At 42.6% G+C, this 19,452-nt stretch overlaps 1 protein-coding gene across 1 annotated transcript in view; it reads left to right on the top strand.

Moving 5' to 3' along the window:
- The first annotated feature begins 13,449 nt into the window (after positions 1–13,449).
- Positions 13,450–19,452, top strand: part of Cand1 (cullin associated and neddylation dissociated 1) — a 37,124-nt gene continuing 31,121 nt past the window's right edge. Inside the window, 1 exon segment of the mRNA XM_038314539.2 lies at positions 13,450–13,706. Coding sequence (XP_038170467.1) covers positions 13,639–13,706 — 68 coding nt within the window. The 5' untranslated portion in view covers positions 13,450–13,638.

The following is a 19,452-nucleotide window of genomic DNA, read 5'->3' on the forward strand; positions in this document are numbered from 1 at the left end:
GGGACAGGACTACAGAACAAGCTTTCTTCTTCCCAGAATTCTCTGTTCTCATTGACTTGCCTTTACTTTCTGTCTGGTTATCTTGCCTATACTTCCTGCCTGGCTACTGGCCAATCAGCATTTATTTAAAATATAATTGACAGAATATAGACTATTGTTCCACACCAGGTCTTAGCAGAAAAGTACCCATCTTCAAAAAGTCGAGAGACCTTGGACATCAAGATGCCTAAAGAAGAAAAGATAGCTATCAAAAAGAATCACCAAGCAAAGAGAAATCTGATTTATGGTACCCATATCCTCTACAGGGTAAAATTTCACTTCCTAAACATACATATTGCCCTACTTCTCAGTATAATAATAGTCACAACTCACTTCAAAATCAAAGCCAGCTTTGGAGTTAGACAGTGGCTATCCTTCTCTAAATCCAAGCATGTTGTTAAAACAAAAAGTCAGTGTTTCTGTATCATACTAGGATCCACCTGGTATGGGACAGAAGGAAGAAAAAATTTAGAGACTATTTTTTATCAAAACTCTGATTTCAAAAAATTTTGATTCTCCCCATACCTATTTTTATCTCTATGGTACCTTTTGTTGAATATATGTCTATATGAATGATGTTTAAGTTTTCCATAATAAACAATAAATTTTCCTGCAGTAATCTATGGAATTTCCAGGAAGAAGATGGGGCCCCACAACAATGATTCCGCCTGGTTTATCTGATGTCCTTTATGCTGATAGCACCACATTAAATTGCTCAAGATGAGTCCAACTTGGCTAGCTGAAATGATGTACCTTTTTACAATATTCTGGCCAGAACTTCAAATAAGAACTTCAGCAAAACCCTACCAACTACTCAGAGATTATCTGAAATTGTACCAGACAGTAATCTTGAAATTTAACATCATTTTGGCTTTTACAGGATCCCATAGAAATATTATTGCGCCGTAACAGCTGGAAGTAATTCTAGAAGATGACAGCCCCTCTCTACAATGCTTGTCCTCAGGGGTAAAGACAACTAATAGGGCTTGGTTAAAAGCGTTATAGGGTTGGAGGTGGAAATTAAGTAGACTCAGGGATATCTTTTGAAAAATATAAAAGGATTGGTTGGAATAATAGTAGATTAGTGTGAGCTTACTCACACTAATAATAATAGTGAGTAGTAGGGAGAATACTTGTGAGCTACTATTTATAGACAATTTACAATGATACAGATTCTTGTATATTAATACAAACACAAATTATACTTGTTATATTGAATATGCTCCTATTTCTGTTTACAATATTTGTGCACTTATGCAAAGTTATTTTGTTATATTGCATGCATGAATATTTCTATCTCTTCTTAATATATTTTGTATATTGAGGCAATCTTAGGATATATTTATCATATTACACTATACATTCTACTTTTGAACAAGATACATATTGTTTACATTTTAAGGCCATTGACTTCATTTGTTGCACATTTGTTTAAAGATTATTTAATAGTTTAATATAAAGCTTTAGTCTTTAAGCTATATAGATATTAAGAATTCTAGGTCAATAGTCATCCGTGTTTGTCATATACTTATAGCTAGACTAATTAGGTATTTAGATGCATAGAGATTGCATTCCGCATAGATAAGTATTCTTCAACCACTTCAAAGAACTGTAGAATATGACATTTACATAACCTAGGGTTCTGTTGATGTGAGACATGATTGTTCCTGACAGCACTAATCTATTCCCAAGAAAACATTGGGCACTGAAGACATTCCACTTGGAGCTTGTTGTCTTCTGGTCTGTGGGCAAACACTGCCCCTCCTCAAACACTGACAAAATACACCTTGTCTACAATGGACAAGCAAGATACAAGCAAAAAGACTGCCAAATCTTGCCAAGACAGAGGAAGACAGTTTTTCAAATTTTCCTATTTCTGAAAATGGTCTGCTTGTTACTCTAGGCCTTAGTCAAAGTTGGTGGCCCCAACATTGCTAATAAGACTTTGGGTGATTGCCCAGGTAGCCAGTTGTCTGTCATTTCTTTCACTTTTTGGAAGTTGCTTGATTGCACTTCCTGTTTACTCAAGTAATATTATTTCCCTTCTCAGGTCTTTGATGGGATAGAAGACTAGATAGTCCTAGTTATTTTGTTCTCATGACTTTGCCACGCCATTTCTAATATAAGACTTAGATTTCTTAGGATAGGATAACTATTGAAACATTTAGCATATGTTTCTTGCTTGACGTTGTTCGTGTTGATTGTAATTCTAATTTTGGTACTTGATATTCATTCTTATTGTATATAATTTTGTATTGGGCTTAGAACTATCTTATTTAGAAAAAAGAGCAAGATGCTATGGGAACTTGTTTAGCAAATAGCCTTTCAGATACTGGCCCACTTTGGGTGTGGTCTCACAAACTATAAATGCAGACATAAAGTGTGTGTAGGCCCGTTTTGGCTGCTGGATTCCAGTTCTCAATGCACACAGAGGACTGCAGAAAACTATTCTTTCTGTGAGTTTACCCCCCTAAAATAAACCTTTGTTATACCATTCCAGGCTAGTATGGAACTCTTTTGTACCACAACAGCCCACTTCTATTTCTTGGTATGAACATATGCTCTCATTTCTCTTAGGTTAAGTATCCATGAATGACATGGTAGTTTATTTAGTAGATGCATCTTTAACTTTTAAAGAAATTACTAAACTTTTCTAGTCTATATGAGTTCCAATCATCCTATTTGTTTTTATCAACAGTTTGTATATTTAACCTTTAAATTTAGCTGTTCTAAGAAGTATGTATTAGCATCTTCATAAAAATTTACTTGCCTCCCATAGATTCTTTGTTGACACATCCAACCAAATATATTTCACATCTTAACAACCAGAATTTGCATACTATTGTTTAGTTGTATATGCTGTTTGCATGTTATGAAATCTAGACTTTTTCAAATATACTTTGCAGGTAATTTCATTACTAAAGTGATAAAAAGTAGTCGTTCAATCAATAAATATTTTCTTCTGCACTGACCCTAGATAGTGACATGGCTTAATATTGAAAACAGATTATAGCAAACTAATAATTTTTTTTGGAAATGGACACATGCTTATGGCTTTTTTTCATGGTACATAAAAAGATGTTACTTATAATGTTTTTCATAGCCCATATAGGAAAGGAAAGTGTTTGTTTTCTAAAGTGACCTATCTAGATAGTTGCTGATGAGATTTATGTCAACTTGACACAATCAAGTCATTTGAGAAAATTCCCTCACCGGATAGGCCTGTGGGACAGGTTCCTAATCAGTGATAGATGTGGGAGGACCTAGCCCATTGTGGGAGTGCCACCTCTGGGTAGTATCCTGTGGGTATCTAAGGAAGCAAACCGAGAAAGCCATGCAGAACAAGCCAATAAGCAGCACTCTTTCTTGGTCCCTGTATCAGCTCCTGCTTCATTTCCTGCCCTGACTTCCCTTCTTGGTGAAATTTTCAGAGAACTTTTGAAGATTTTTTTCAAAGAACTGTGTATGTGTGCTATGTGTGTGAAAGAGAGAGACATCGTGTGTGCATGTGTGTGTGTGCACATGCGTGTGTGCACACGTACATGCTCATTGGTATTTTGCCTGCATGCATGCTGTGTAAGTGTGTCAGATCCTCTGGAACTGGAATTACAGACAGTATGTACTACCATGTGGTGCTGGGAATCGAACCCTGGTCCTCTGAAAGAGCAACCAATGTTTTTAACCACTGAACCATCTCTCCAGACCAAGAGATTTTTGAGTATTTTAAGGAGACTTTAGATTTTCAAGTGTTTGAAATTTTAAAGAATGTAGGATTTTTAAAAGTCAGAATGCTTTGTACTGTGATACTGATATCGATGTGGGCTCTTTGGGGATGAACAAGAAAGGAAAGAGTATGGCTTGGCAGTGCTGTGTGTGTGTGTCAGACTGACAGAGGCCAACTGCAGTAGGTTTTGGTCAGAGAGACAGAAACCCTAACTAAGACACACAGTAAAAGAACAGCTTTACCATCAGGAGGTTTTCCTAGAAAGCGATGGCTTTTACTTAACCTATAAACAGTAATTATGTACTGATATTATTTCATAATGCCTAAAACAATTTTCTCTCTCTCTTTCCTCTCTTCCTTCCTTTCTTCTTCTTCCTCCTCCTTCTCCTCCTTCTTCTTTTCTTCTTGTTCTTCTTCTTTTAGAAATAAGGCTTTACTTTGGCTCACAGTTAAAAGTACAGTTCATCATGGTGAGAGAAGCTGTAGAAACAGGGGCTTGAGGCAGCTGGTTACATTATGTCTGCAATCAGAAAGCAGGGAGAGAGAGAGACGGACACTCAATTTCTTTAGTATTTCTTTACATTTACTTTGATTAAACTACTATTTCCCAGCCTCACTTGCATTAAGTTTTAAAAATTAGTGATCTGCGCGTTCATGACTTCTCTAGTACCCCTGGACACTTTCTCTCAAAAGTCAAAATTTATATTTTGCAGTGAGAGGAATGTATTTTAACAGTAGCACGAGGCATCATCAACATGATATCTATATTTAGAGAAAACCCTAGTGTTTGAGGGATCTAGCACTTTCTTCTGCTTCCTTATGTCCCAAACAATGGCAAGTTTGACGCTGACTACAATCATAATTGCATTGGCCCCAAAAGTCCTGGAACAATTCTCTTAGCAATTCACATCAGAAATGCATGGTGTTTCTTTTATTGTCAATACCGATATAAAAGTCAGACACAAAACTGGAACGATGGGCATTCCAATGGAGCACCTCAGTGAGGTGACAAATCTTTGTGCTTTTCACTAATATGCTGGACATGTATTTCCAACTCTAAGAGAATAATTCCTTCACAGAACAGCAATTACATTTGATTTAGAGGACCACTAAAAATTAACCAAGTACTTCTAGCAGTTGTTTAGTAGAGAATAGATCATAGGAAAAACTAGCTGTTGGGTTGTTCCTCATCAGCTTGAAATAAATCTCGAGATTAGTCTTACATGCATTTTCTTCCTTTGGCATCTGCGTTGAAGTCAGTATTGATAAATGATCCATAACAGGAAGCATTTGTGTCTATTTGAGTGTGAAGCTGTCTGCTCCCAAACACAGATCAGAGCGGCCCTTTTCCTTCTTTATCAACATATCTGCCTTGACAACCAAACAGACGTCCTCACGTCTTGGAAATGAATGTCTAGTTTAACAAATAGAGCTCTCTTTTCTTTAACTCAACTCACAACAAATGTAGGAATTAATCACAGCCAAACTTACTTGGCAGAAGATTAATTTAAAAATATATTTTGAATTAGCTTTCTCCCAAGGATCTCCTATCCATCATAATTTAGCAATCGATTTAGAGAAAAATACCAAGGAAACAATGTTTCCCAAACTGAATTTCGTGGCGTGTTCATTCTTCGAGATGGTAAGAAGCTACAGTTTTAAATTCTGTGCCCAAATCACAAAAGTCCCATCACCTAGCATCTAGGTGCTATTTAACCCTCTTTGGGATACATGTTTGTATATTAAATGTTCTGAAACACTCCATCGATAAGAAAATAGTTTTCTAAGTTTTAAAAGGAATGTGTATGGGTGGGGGCACCCATGCATGTCACGTACACATATAACGGTCAGAGGGGTGTGCTCTTACCTTCCACACCTGGGACACAGGGATGGAGCTCAGCCCAACTCCTCTGCCCACTGAGCCGTCTTGCCAGTCAGTCCAGTCATTTCAAGTTTGGTCACTGCTCTGCCACCCCCACCAACACGAATTCCAGGACACGAACATCAGCATGTGTTCCAAGACACAAATGTGGTTTTAGTTTGGTTTCTCAAGGTTGGAGCATGAACCAAGGGCCAAGAGAATCGGTAGTATTCACATTTTGGAAAACTTGTTCGCTATGGTTCCATTTGAGAAATGAAGCAGTTTCTCAATATGGACTCTTTTTCATTTCTCCTGCCATATTAGGGATGCTTTGGTGAAAAACTTGAGGCCTTTAATTAGACGTACCTTTATTTTACCTCCCTTGTCTCTAGCTGGGGTATTGGTGAACAATCAAATGGCTTCTGCGGAAGATAAGCAAATGAAATTATTTGGAAGTCGGATCCTACGTAGTTAAATACATTCAGTTCTAACACTTTCCTTAAAATTATTGCTGATATCAAATATCATTATATGTTCATATTCCATACTTCCCCCACACATGTATAACATGAGACCATTTTAAAAGTTTCAGGGCTAGCCGGGCATGGCATTGCACACCTTTAATTCCTGCATTTGAGAGGCAGAGGCAGGCAGATCTCTACGGGTCTGAGGCTTCCTGGTCTACAGAGTGAATTCTAGCACAGCTTGGGCTGTTTACACAGAGGAACGCTGTCTCAAGAAAAACAAAAGAAAACAAAAAACCAATAAATCAATAAACAAACAAACACAAACAAAGGCCCAGGGTTGGAAATACTACATCACATGCATCTTCTCTTCCTAGTTTTAAAACCGTTGTAGTCACACAATCTGCCTCTCAGCAAGGCTTTCCAGTCCTCACAGCTCCCATGGTGAAAGTGGATGCTAGAAGAAAGGGGGACCTATTGAAAGTGTTGGGTCTTCCCCGCTACTCACTACATAATAATAATAATGACAACAACAATAATACAGTACTAATGACAATAACAGACAGTGGATGAAATTTAAAAAAAAAACTCTTTAAGAAATGAAGATTCAAGGGAGATTTCTGGTCAGCCCAGAAGTCATTAATGGCGGTTAAAAAAAAAAAAAATGGACATCGTGGTTGTGAATGATGATAGGAAAGACCAAATAACAAAGAAAGCACTTGTGACGGTAAGCATTGCTGCTTCCTTATTCTTTGATGGGCCACATCAGTGTACATTTAAGGAAAGCAGACGGGAAATACACAGACCTGGGGGTGGAGAGGGCCCGACTCTACAGTGCTCTGCATTCCTTCCATTACATTACGGATTTTTTTAGTGCAGACGTGGAACACATCCTCTGAAATTAGTTGGGCTTCAGTGCTCTGAAGTTTCCCATCTAAGAGTGATGTTGCCACCTGGAGGCCTTAGATGTTCTCAGACCTATTCCGACTTGGAAAATGTGCAGTGGGTGATCTCTGCGGCAATCTAAACAACATATAACCTCGGACCTCACAAGAGTAGCATTTGGGTATTTGCCAAAGACAGCATTAACAGCAAGGATAGACTTAGACCATGCAAACAAAGAATCTTTATTTCCTTTGCCTTCTCTTCCTTTGCAGTCTACCCTCTGCCCCCACAGGACCTAGAAGCAAAAGGAAACGTCTGTATGACTACTGGATTAAATCAGTATCTTGGTTGGTTTTCTGATGCTCTAACACAATACTACAGACTGGGAAAATTTTAAGCCATAGAAGTCTATTTGACTTGTGTGGTTCAGGAAGGTAGGAATTCCTAAACTGTGGCTTCAGCATGAGGCAAGGGCTTTGTATTATAACATGGTGGAGAGACCAATGAGAATACAATGAGAATACAGTTGAGAGAGCTGTACAAACTCATCTCTGTCATCAGGATCTCACTCCCAGAATAATGGCACTAACCCGTTCTTGAGGACAAAGGACATGTGACATAATCATCACTTGAAGATCCCATCCATGGGCTGGGGATGTAGCTCAGGGGTATGTCTAAGGCAATGGCAGCACACACAAGCACACAAACACATGTATGCATGCACACACACGATATACAGATAGGGTGGAGGATGGAATACAAGAGATTCTACCTTTTAAATTTATCATAGTGATTATAAATTCCAACAGGGTTTTGAACAGGACAATTATTTTTTTAAGTTTGTAATCATATTTATGTACAGAAAACTTAGCAGGTACATTTAACTCAGTTTAGTGACTAGTTCTTTGGCCTTTGCCTTTTCCAGCTTAGCAATTCAAGCCACAGATTTAGGACCCAGGACATTGCCTCCCAGTGGCAGCGGATCTCATCATATCTGTCACTGTCATTGGTTCTAATAGCTTCCAGCAGCTGAGCCAGGGCATCCTTGTCTTCCGAGCTAACCTGCGAGAAGGCAGCAGCGGTGCAGAACTTCCTGTGGACCAGCCGCCCCGGCATGGCCTTCCCCTTGATGATGCAGTAGAGGACCCCCAACACAGGGCAGGCAGGAAGACCACCAGCCTAATGGGGTCTACATCATGGGCAGTTACCACCAGCTGGTGACTGTATTGACCCTGTTCAGAGGACAGGCGGTCTCTTAGTTGGGACAACCCTTTACCAGCAGCTTTCTTCTCAGCATATTTAAACCTCGGCCACTAGATTGGATTTTTGGTTTTGGTTTTGGTTTTTCAAGACAGTGTTTCTAAGTTATGGAGCCAGTACTGGAACTCGCTGTGCAGACCAAGCTGGCCTCGAACTCACTAACAGCCATCTGCCTCAGCTTCACAAGTGCTGAGATCAAAGGTGTGTGCCATCACTGCCTGACTGGATTTTTGGATTTTTAACACCTCCAAAAGTCTGGAAATCTATGGTGCCCCCAGGAGGTCATTAAACATCATTGAAAATATTTTACAGTTGTATTTGTAATAATGTAACAGATTATGCTGGTGCATTAACTCTTCAGTTAATGAATTATATGATATTTCCATTGCTGTCCCCAGTCATTCATCTTTTAAAGCCCCTCCCAGTCCTGTCATATTTAAACATGGTAAGGTCAGTGTTAAGTTCTGTTCTTAACTTCAAATACATACTAGAAAGCTGTCTTGATTCTACTCTCATGCTGAGACCCTTTTGTAAGTTTTGCCTAATGTTTGTGTTTGTGTGGATGTATTTGTGTCTGGGTAGTTAGTCATAAGTGTGTGCCTAAACATGGAGGCCGGAGGTCGGCTTCTGCTTTTTTCCTCATTTGTTTCTGTCTTATTTTTTTTAAAGATTTTTTATTTATGTATATAGCTGTTTTTTTTTCTGCATGTACATCTGCACAATAGAAGAGGACATCCAAATACATGGGACTGCAATTATAGACAGTTGTGGACCATGTGGTACTAGCTATTGAACTCAGGACCTTTGGAATAAGCAGCCAGTGCTCTTAATTAATGGTTGAGTCATCTCTCTAGCCCATTGATCCCTAATTCTTAAGACAGAATCTCTCACTAACCTTGTGCTATGTGACAAAACTTTTCCTGGGAGGAACACACACACACACACACACACACACACACACACACACACACACACACACCTACTCACCCCAGACAGGGATCCCATGGATGAGAGATTACTTCAGGACTCAAGGACAGCTGCATCACCAAGGCCCACCCCAGCATGAGTGACTCACAGAAGCTGGGAAACCTGGAGCACATTACAGAGCCTGCAGGCAGCTTACTGGTTGGAGAGTGTCCCTTTTAACCCTTTCCAGGCATCTCTGTGGTTTCCTCTTCCAGCCCTCTAGTCTGGTCTCAGAGAGGCTTCTTTGAGATTTTCCTCATCTCAGTTTTTTCTCTGCTGCTCATCTGCCTTCCCTCTGAGCAGGATTCTCAGCTTTTATTGCTTACTCTCGAAGGGGAGGGCATGGGTGGTGCTGTTAATGAATCTGTTCAGTTTCAGGGACTTCTTGAAGCTACTTTGAGTTGTGTGCTTTTCCACCTAAGAGGTTTCCATGGGATTGAATGGTTTTTTTTCATGGTTTATTTTTTTATTTGAAAATTTCCACATCCTCCCCTCCTCCTCCTCTCCACCCATACTTCCCCTCCCTCCCTCTCCAGGCCAAGGAGCCATCAGGGTTCCCTACTCTATGTTAAGTTCAAGGTCCTCCCAACTCCCCCCAGGTCCAGGAAGGTGATTAACCAAGCTGACAAGGCTCCCACAGAGCCCGTCCATGCAGAAGAATCAAAGCCCAGCGCCATTGTCCTTTGCTTCTCAGTCAGCCTCCACCGTCAGCCACATTCAGAGAGTCCGGTTTGGTCCCCTGTTCCATCAGTCCCATTCCAACTGGAGTTGGTGGTCTCCCGTTAGTTCTGTCCCACCGTCTCCATGGGTGAACGTACCCCTCACGGTCCTGACTTTCTTTCTCATGTTCTCCCTCCTTCTGCTCCTCACCAGGACCTTGGGAGCTCAGTCCAGTGCTCCATTGTAGGGCTCAGTCATTTTCTTCATCCATCGCCAGGTGGAGGTTCTATGGTGATATGCAAGAAATTCGTCAGTATGGCTATAGGATCTGGCCTTTTCGGGCTCCCTCTCCTCAGCTGCCCAAGGAACTAGCTGGGGGCGTCTCCCTGGAAACCCGGGAACCCCTCTAGAGTCAAGTCTCTTGACAACCCTCGGGATTGAATGTTTTAATCTGAGGAAGCTGGTGCACATTTGCAGCTCACAGACCCAGTTAGATTGACTGGTAGTGAGCTCCAGGAATCCTCCCGTCTCCATTTCCCAGGGCTGGATTACAAGCCCATGCTGCCAAGACCAACCTAGGATATAAGGATTTTCTATGAAATTTATGCTTGCGTCACAACGCGTGTTCAGGTTTAATGAGCAGGTCTGTGTACCACTGTTACCACTCCCCGCTGCAGAGCTTGTCACAGTGCGCCTGTGCCAGACATGTGCCACCTACGCTAAACTATCCCTTAGTGCTGGAGAACGCTCCCCACTTTCTCAGATTTCCCATCAGAACCTTCTCTTCTGATCACTGTCTAGCAGTAAAATTCTGAGTTTAGCTTAATCTAGACTTACTTTCTGCAGCTAAGGTTAATTTGACAGAGGGATTTTTTTTGACACATTTCTATACTGTTCCAAAGAGATATTCCATGTTTGTAACAGTTGTGTTAGTTACCATCCTGGTGACAAAATGCCTGCGATAAACAATTTCAAAGTAAAGGACTATTTATTTTGGCTCATGGTGATAGAGAGATGTAGTGAGGAGCTATGGGCCTGCTTTTCATCCTGCCTGGCTCCCGCATGGTTAGCTTTTCACCCGAAATAACAACACACAAATTGTATTCTTTTAAACGCTGCCTGGCTCATTAGTTCCAGCCTCTTACTCACATCTTGACTAACCCATATCTAATAATCTATGTAACACCATGAGCGGTGTCTTACCGGGAAATATTCAGCATGTCTGACCTGGTGGCTGGCTTCATCGCATCTCTGGCTGTCTCAGGAGAGGCATGGCAGTCTGCCCCAGAGAGGAGAGGGAGGGCAACTGACTGAGCCATCTACCTCACTTCCTTCTTCCTGTTCTGTCTACTCCACCCACCTAAGGGCTGGCCAAGGCAGTTTCTTTATTAAAACCGAAGACCCTCCTACATCAGAGAGAGTTGGGAAGAGAGAGCACGCCAGTCTTCAAGAGCATCCCCAGTGATACTTCATATTCCCTACCAGCCCACAGCTGTTCCACGTCCAAGAGCGCTAGTCACTATCTTGCACGCTCTCCATAGTCCAGACCAACCTGGAACCTGTGGTTCTCCTACCGAGGACCCCCAGATGACTGAGTGAGACCGAGGGCTTGTTCCACCATGTCTGACTCTAATTTAAATTTTAACTCTATGGTATCCATACTCTAAAGGTCATCGTTTTTCTCACAAAGAAACCGAGGCTTGGAGAGGTCAGAATGAATTGCCTAAAATACATAGTTAGCGGCAGGAAACGGCGTCTATATCCATGGTGTCTGTTGGGAACCAACGGAAGAGTTGCACACCTAAAGACAAACCATTATCCGGTGTCTTCCTGGATACACCCGAAAGGAGGGCTATTACCAAATAACTGACGTTTCCAGTTTTACATGAGAAAAGTGACCTGTTTGTGTTTACATTAACTATCGTGTAAAAGATACTCATAGATGAAGAAAACTGGAGTTGAAATGGTAATGTTTGAAGAAAAGAGCCCTAATAGGGGTAGTTAGACGAAATAAAAGGAGACTTAGGGCAGTAATGCAAAGAAAAAAAAAAAAGATTCCAACGCTATTAACGGGAAAGAAAGTATGGGGGTCGACAAACTCAGCACGAGGAAATAAACACCTGCACAGTGAACCCAAATCACATTTAAACTAATAGTAGTTAATATCTTAAGTACTATTTTGTAACAGTTCATTCGATACTGTTATTTGATGAATGTATCAAAAAGAAAACAAAATCAGGTAGCAGGGCTGGGATTTAAAGTATTTGGATGCAGTGAGCTGTTTAAAGATTTGTTGTTGAGTCAAGACAGAAATCCAAGCCTTTCAGTTCTTCACTGGGCTCTTTGACAGGGCTAGTTAGTGAAGCAGTGGGCTGTTTCACCTTTGACCGCTGATGGTTGTGTTATTTATTTATTTATAGTTTCACCTCCGGTGGTTGTGTTATTCATTCATTCATTCATTGAGACTCGCTTTGTAGACCAGGCTGGTTTTGTACTGAAGACCCAAGCGCCTCTCTTGGTCTGCCTCTAGAGTCCAGGGATTAGAGGCGTGCACCGCCTCCACAGTTAGCCTTAGGAAGGCATTCTTATCAGAACCTAGCTGGAGTCAGGAAGCTGGCTCTAAACTGACTGAAGGGAGCGTGTTCAGCCACAAGTGCCCGGGCCTTGATGCCTTTTAGCTAAGAAGGCTGGACTAGGACCCTGCCCAGACACTAACTGATGCGATGCGCTAGTCCGCAATGACAGCAGAACATGATGGGCCAGGTGGGGGTTCCAGAGAAATAAACACTCAAGAATGGTAGAGGGAGCCGGTGCAAAGGTTTTTATTTAGCACAACCGCGTTGTCTGCCTGCAAATCCCAGCATTCTCTCCGACCCTGGGAACCAATGAGCAACCTTCAGGCCAAGCAGCCAATCCCGTCCTTCGCCTGTGACCGGTTGAATTGTGGGAATTGTGGTTTTCACGTGGCAATCACACAGCATGGTTATGAGGGCGCAGGGTCGGCCACGCGTACCGATCGGAAGGAAAGCTCATTTTTACAGTGCTCCCGTTGGCCTCCAGGTCAACCGTAGGCATCACCACTCACGAGCCTCCAGCGCCTTAAAACACATAAGTCATTTCCTCTCCTCTCAATGTCCTCCGGGGAAGAGCACGCAAGCTACTGCAGGAGCATTACGGCCTGTTAGGCTCCCGGCCCGTCCTTCAACCGTCGCTCTAAGGTCTCGCGAGACCAGGCCCTAGAGGCGTTGTCCTTTCCCCCCCCCCCGAAAGGCGGTCCGCGCGGAGACTGACATCGGACGCCACCAACGGGAGCGGCTCTCGGAGCGGCGCCTGCGCAGAGTGCTCGGGCCCGCCTCGGTGACCTCCGCCCCCGCCTCCCGCAGCGCCCCGCGTCGGCCGCCCCCGCCCTCCCCGCGAAGGAGGCGGGCTTTGGCCTCCGGCCCTGGGGAGCGAGACGGCCCCGATCGCGAGTGTCTGGCTTCCCGGCGAGGCCCAGCCGCCCGTCCCGCCGCCCATGAGCTCGTCGCTCCGCGAGCAGCTCCGTCGTTAGCCCGTCCCCGCCAGTCTCTCGCCCTGCCCCCGCCCCCCCCTCCCCGGGACCGGCACCCCCCAGCCCCGTCTGCCCGGGCTCCGCACGTCGTGTCGTCGAGCGCCTTCCCCGGTCCGCGTCGCGCTGCGACCCTGGAAGCGAGCGCCGCCGCCGCCGCCAACGAGAGGAGGAGCCCCGGCCGCGGGCCCCAGCAGCCACCGAGCCAGCAGGCGGCATCGAGGCCGGCAACATGGCGAGCGCGTCGTACCACATTTCCAACCTGCTGGAAAAAATGACATCCAGCGACAAGGACTTTAGGTGAGACTGAAATCCGACCCTCACGCCGCCTCGGGGACTTGGGTGGGGGGGGGGGGGGACAGCCGCCGCCGCCGCCGCCGCCCGGGCCTCGCAGCAGGCCCGGCCCCACCCCTCGGTCCGGCGGGTCTCCAGCCACCCCCTCCCCCATCTTTCCTCCAGGCCGTTGTCCGCTGTGGCCCCCGGTCCCTTCGGCGTCCCTATCGCATCCATTGTCCACCCCTAGGGACACGATGCTAGCGTCCCAGGTAACGCGGTGGGCCGAAGGCACCCTCTCCGGGCGGGAGGCGAGCGGCCAGGCCTAGTCCCCGGCCGCCGGGGCCGAGCCGCTGCTCACCAGCCACGCAGCAGCCGCCTTCTTTTCCCGCGGATGGGAATGGGTGCAGCGATCAACTTTATTTATTTTTTTTTGAGGCTTCCGCTGATTGGATTATATACTTTTTTTTTTTTCCCCTTCGGATATTCTTGTTTGAGAAGGTGGGAAGAAGAGGGAGGGGAGCCGGGGAAGGGGGGGGGGGAACAAAACTTGGCCTGCAGGATTTTTCCCGCCAGCATCGCTGTCACTTTCCCAGGTCAGGTGAAACCCCATTCAGGATCGCCTGGTTTCAGTCTCATACAAAATCATGGCCAGAGGGCTGAGTTGCTGAGACCCTTGCCAGGCAAACGAGTCTTCTTGGAAAGAGGGGCTGGTGAGCCGTGAAGTTTAATCATGGAGTTGTGTTCTGGGAGACCTGGACTATGGGTTCTTCTTTCCGGTGCACTTGAAGGTGTTAGTTTTACGGATTAGCTTAGTCTGTTTTTTTTTTTTTTTCCACTGCTACACTGATTGTTCCGGCTTTCCTGATTACTATTCCTTCACAAATAAACAAGCAAGCCCTCTGTCAAAAAGAAAAGAGAAAACTAATACATTGATACGTAACTTTCGTCTGCAATGCTTTGGGAGGTATAGTTTTATGGATTTTTAAAAAGAAAAAAATAGTCTTTGGTTGAAACGAGCCTAGGAGCTTGGGTTTTACTGTGTGAGCTGTTTTAACACCCGAAGATTTGTCCAAATCCTATCAGGGACAATTTTCCAATCAGTGAAAGGAGAACCCTGGGGAAAGTAATGCCTTTGTTCCTAGATGAAGTCATTAAAGTGGTCAGTGACCTACCGGGTCGGTTCTGTGACCCAAAACCACTAATACCTTAATTTTTTTTCCTTTTCTACTTTGAGATCTAAGTCTTAAATTTCCATTTGAAAAAAATAAAGATTTCCCGAAGATTTCAGTGTTGTGATTTGATTTGGGGAAAAGAGAGAGCGACGTGTTGAAGCAGCCAGTGCGTTGAAGCATTTTGAATTTTTAGATTTGTTTGTTTCTAGGACACAAATTGAAGATTGAAGGTCTTGTTCTTGGACTGTTTAGGATCAGAATGACTTTGGTTACTTCTGGATCTTTGCTTGTTCACTTTTGAAGTCTTGAGATTTAAATGAATGAATGAAACACACATGCAAACCCAATTCTGAGGGTGTGTGTGTGTGTGTGTGTGGTTCCGTCCTCTGATTCTCTTTGCTTAAAGGCAGTTTTTTTGCTAGGATCATATAATTTTGTTAATTTGCAGGCTCATGGATGAATATGTTTTGAAAGACTTCAGAGCCTGCAACTATTGGCTTAAGTAATTTTCTGTGAAAGATGTGTGCATACTTGGATTTTTCTTTTGTTTTGAAAACAAAACTGCTATGAGAGAAAAAAGCTTCACCAATTTTCTGCATTTAGATTGGAGTGAATCAAAACATTGACAAAACTATTGGCCATAGTTCTAGAATTTGATGGATGTTTTCTTTAGTAACAACAGCTTCCTTTAATTTAACAATATTACAGTTTTGTTTTGTTTTGGACTCTTGGGGGGGGGGGGGGTTGAGACTAGCTTTCTCTGCAACAGCCCTGGCTGTCCTGCACTTTGCTCTATAGACGCTGACCTAGAACTCACAGAAATCCACCTGCCTCTGCCTCCCAGTGATAGGATTAAAGACTTGTGCCACCACTACCCAGCTCTTAACTCTTTTTTAAGGACTTTTTTCCTTTTTAAACTAAATTCTAACCATTTTCTTAACATATCTTCGGGGCTGAAGCTCTCTATACAGTAATATGGAGTATTTTTGAAGGTTGACACATTGAGCCCAAGTCTTTTTTGGAGAGTTTTTTATATTCTCATTAATGTAAACACCTAGCTTTTTAGGGTCATGCTTGGTTCTCATTAGAAGTTTAGTTGTTTCGGTAAGTACCAAGGTTTGTGGCTAAATATTTTTAAATACTTAATTAGCAGAAGATTTGAAGGCAGGCTAAGCAGCATTATGTAATGCCCGCCTTGTAGAAAGCCCTGGTACCTTCGAGTTCCAGGACAGCTATAGGTTTTGGCCCAACAGAACTGTGAGGTGAGCTATTCTGAGGTTTTGAGGTTTTATAGATAAAACTGTTGTGCGACTCTCTAGGATGAAGTCAGTGACAATGTCGTATCACAGTGTCAACAGCTTAGACATGCTCGTAAGGAAGGAAGACAATGTTTCTAGAAGGAAGAAAAGCTGTGTTCTCATGGCTTACCAGGTCTGGGTTCCAGTCCTGTGAGGTTCTTAACTATAAATTGTGAGGTCTTGGGAAATCCATCTGACTTAAGATTCAGTTTTCACTTCCAAAAGCCTTCAGGGTGTGTGGTTACAAACTTTCAAGGATAGCTCTTTTCAGACAGCAGTGCAGAAAAGGTAAACAACATGAGCATAAACTGTAGGATATTTTAAAAGATCCATTTGTGGAATTTAAATTGTAGGCTCATTTTTTTAAAAAAAAATCCTATGTCTTTAATTTCAGTGTTTTGAAGGTTGGTACTAGTGTTGCGGATAAAGCAAGCATAAGAGGTGAAATAGGAACTTGGACGCTAATGAGGGGACATTTGCGTGTCCCAGTGTCTGGGATGGGTAGTGCCTGTCACCTACTCTGATTTGGGGAAAGATGATTTTTAAAATGATTGCTAATTCAAGTAACCCTTTATAAGAAAAATGGAAGGACATCACTCATTGCCAGTGTACCTTAGAGCAGTTCTCACTACTTATTGCGCCCCCCCCAAAAACCCACTTAAGTGTGCTCAGACACCCCTCCCCCAAAAGACCTTTATATCAATATAAACTAGTTACTTGGGTTCATAGACCCTTAGAGGTGTGTTCAAGAACCAGAGTACAAATGAGCAGATAGAGTAGCAGTCAGCAGATTCTATAGATAACAAGGAAAGCTTTAGGGTAGATGAACGCTGAGTCCTCCTTTATGAATATTAATAGTAGATATTTGGTGGTTGTGATAACTTAGAAGCTTTATCCACTTGATTTTATTTATCCTTGTTTCTGGTAAAGTGGATAATAACAACCTTTTTCAGAAACTGGGATTGACTGAATAAGGATTTGCTGGAAGTCACCTAGTAAAGCTGGAATTTCTCTTTATTTGTGAGTGCCTGGTTCTGTATTAGTTCTTGGGCTTTTAAATTATGGGCATTCTGATTCAAGTTTTAAATTTCAGTTGCTTCTAAAACTAGGTTCATGGAATATTTTGTTCTGGAAGATAGCTTAATTCCTTTAGCAGAGTTTTGAGAAGTGGGCTCCATTGTTTATCCCCGCTAAATCTACTTTTGGATGGTTAAAACTTTACTGTAGAGGTATGTAATCTCTGCATTATGTAGGTGTCTGGTAAGAAGTAACAGAGGATTAAAGCAAGGACATGCCATGTCTGTAGTGATCTTAGTGAGGTCTTGATGATAAAGTTCTTGATAGAGAAAAGTATGAGAACACATAGCACAAAACATTGGGGGAAAGGGAGAAGATGATTTTGTCCTATAACTGGACAGTCATTGGTTCCACAGAGTCCTTAAGAATAAGAACCTGATTTTTTAAAATAACTGTTATTTTACTTTGTGTGTATGAATCTTCTGCCCATATGTATGTATATGCACCATGTATGTGCCTGGGACTCTTGGGTCAGAAGAGGACACTGGATCCCAGGAACTGGAGTTCTGGATGTTTGTGAGCCATTATGTTAAGTGCTGGGAAGTGCACCCAAGTTCTGAGAGCAGCAGTACTCTTTAACCTTGGAGCTGTCTGTTCAGAGATCTGGTCTTAACTTTTCTACTCTTACTCAGTTCATTGGACAGCTGGCTTCCGCAAGAACTTGTAGTACTTGAATTGCATGGAAGGAAAAAGGCATGCAAGAATTTTGAGAGATCTCAAGAAACCCTTGTAAAACAATTCCACGCTGCTTGATACAATCTTTTATGATGTTGATAGTTTGTTACAAAGTTTATTTTTGCTTTGAATATTAGCGGATGCTTTCCTTTGGAAAATTAGTAAAAATCTAAGTCTGTAAAGAAATCACAGTGGGAAGGGAGTTGGAGAGTTTGTTGAGACTTTGAGCTGCAAGTGTGAGTTTGCACATTGACATAGAAAGAAGCATAAGCATCACCATCTCCATTGCTTTTCTTGAGCAGCTTTAAAAAGACGTTTGTGGTGATTAAAAGGTAACTTGGGATACTTTGTGCGAACTCTAAGGCAGATGGTGGTTACAGCTTGCTTGATATCCCTGAAGCCAATGTGGGCAGACAGATCAGCAGCAGTGAGAGTTCAGCACTGCAAAGGGAGAGAAAGAAATGTCACAGAAGGAACTTGTCTGTGAAGATAGATAATTCCAGGCTTACTCATAGCTCTAGGAGATGCAGCAGGAAAAGGTGGTTTGTGCATAAAATATTTGAACGATAATTGCTGAATGGTGCATTCTGGCCAAGTCACGTAGATTTCTGCTGTAGTTAAAAGTCAAGTTGTGTTTATGTATGAGGGGAGGTGGGGAAAATTAACTCATTGCACAACACAGCTGCCACTTTCTAGCGTCACTTCTGCTCCTCTGTGCTGAATTTACCTGAAATAAATAAATTTTCTCCCCAGGAAGCTCTCAGCAAGAGTAAGTCAGGTGTGTAGGGTCTGGATTCCGTCTTGTAACTATCTGAAGAGCTTCAACTGAGTTCTTCAATACTTGCTGACTGTGTGAGTAAGGCATCTTGCCTGCAGATTGGGTCCACCTTAGAATTGCATAGTAGGCTGAATTTAGCAGTGAGTATTTTATCTCCCTGTTCCATATTAAATCTCCTTTGTCCCCAGCTTAGCTTATTAAATTAATGTTTGCTGGAAATTGCCAAGTAGAAGAGCACCTGGATGCAACTCTTTTTCCAGCCTTCTTCTAGTAAAGACTTCAGACTTCCCAGTTAGTCTCCTGGTCTTAGTCCCTTCTGATAACTCTGTCAGTTAGAATTTTCCCTAAAAATCATCTCTGGTTCTTTTTTTTTACTCCCTTCTTAATTCTGATTGGTGACAAGAAAAACTCCAAAGCCCTTAGCTAGTATCTCAGCTTATTAAACATCCCTTACAGTCTTCCCCATGTAATAGATTTTAGTGTGTGCGTCTGTGTTGCATTTAAGCATTGTTAGCGCACTTGGATTTTTCTTAAGTGGCATCCCTGATGTCATTTGATATCTCCAAAAGTTGTGACTGTCTCAGTAAGAGGCTGTTGGAAGGAACCTGTTTGAGGTGTGTTTAGAAGGGCGTAAGGAAGCAGTTTTGTTTAAAGTGGATCTTGTCAGAAAGTCATGATTGTGTCTCAATAATCTTTTGGAGAGAACATACCTAAACAGTGGATCACTAGCAAGTGTTCACTCCTTTAACAAGAAGGGGGATAAATGATAG

The sequence above is a fragment of the Arvicola amphibius genome, chromosome 17 (genome assembly GCF_903992535.2).
Source record: "Arvicola amphibius chromosome 17, mArvAmp1.2, whole genome shotgun sequence".
NCBI classification, from domain to species: domain Eukaryota; kingdom Metazoa; phylum Chordata; class Mammalia; order Rodentia; family Cricetidae; genus Arvicola; species Arvicola amphibius.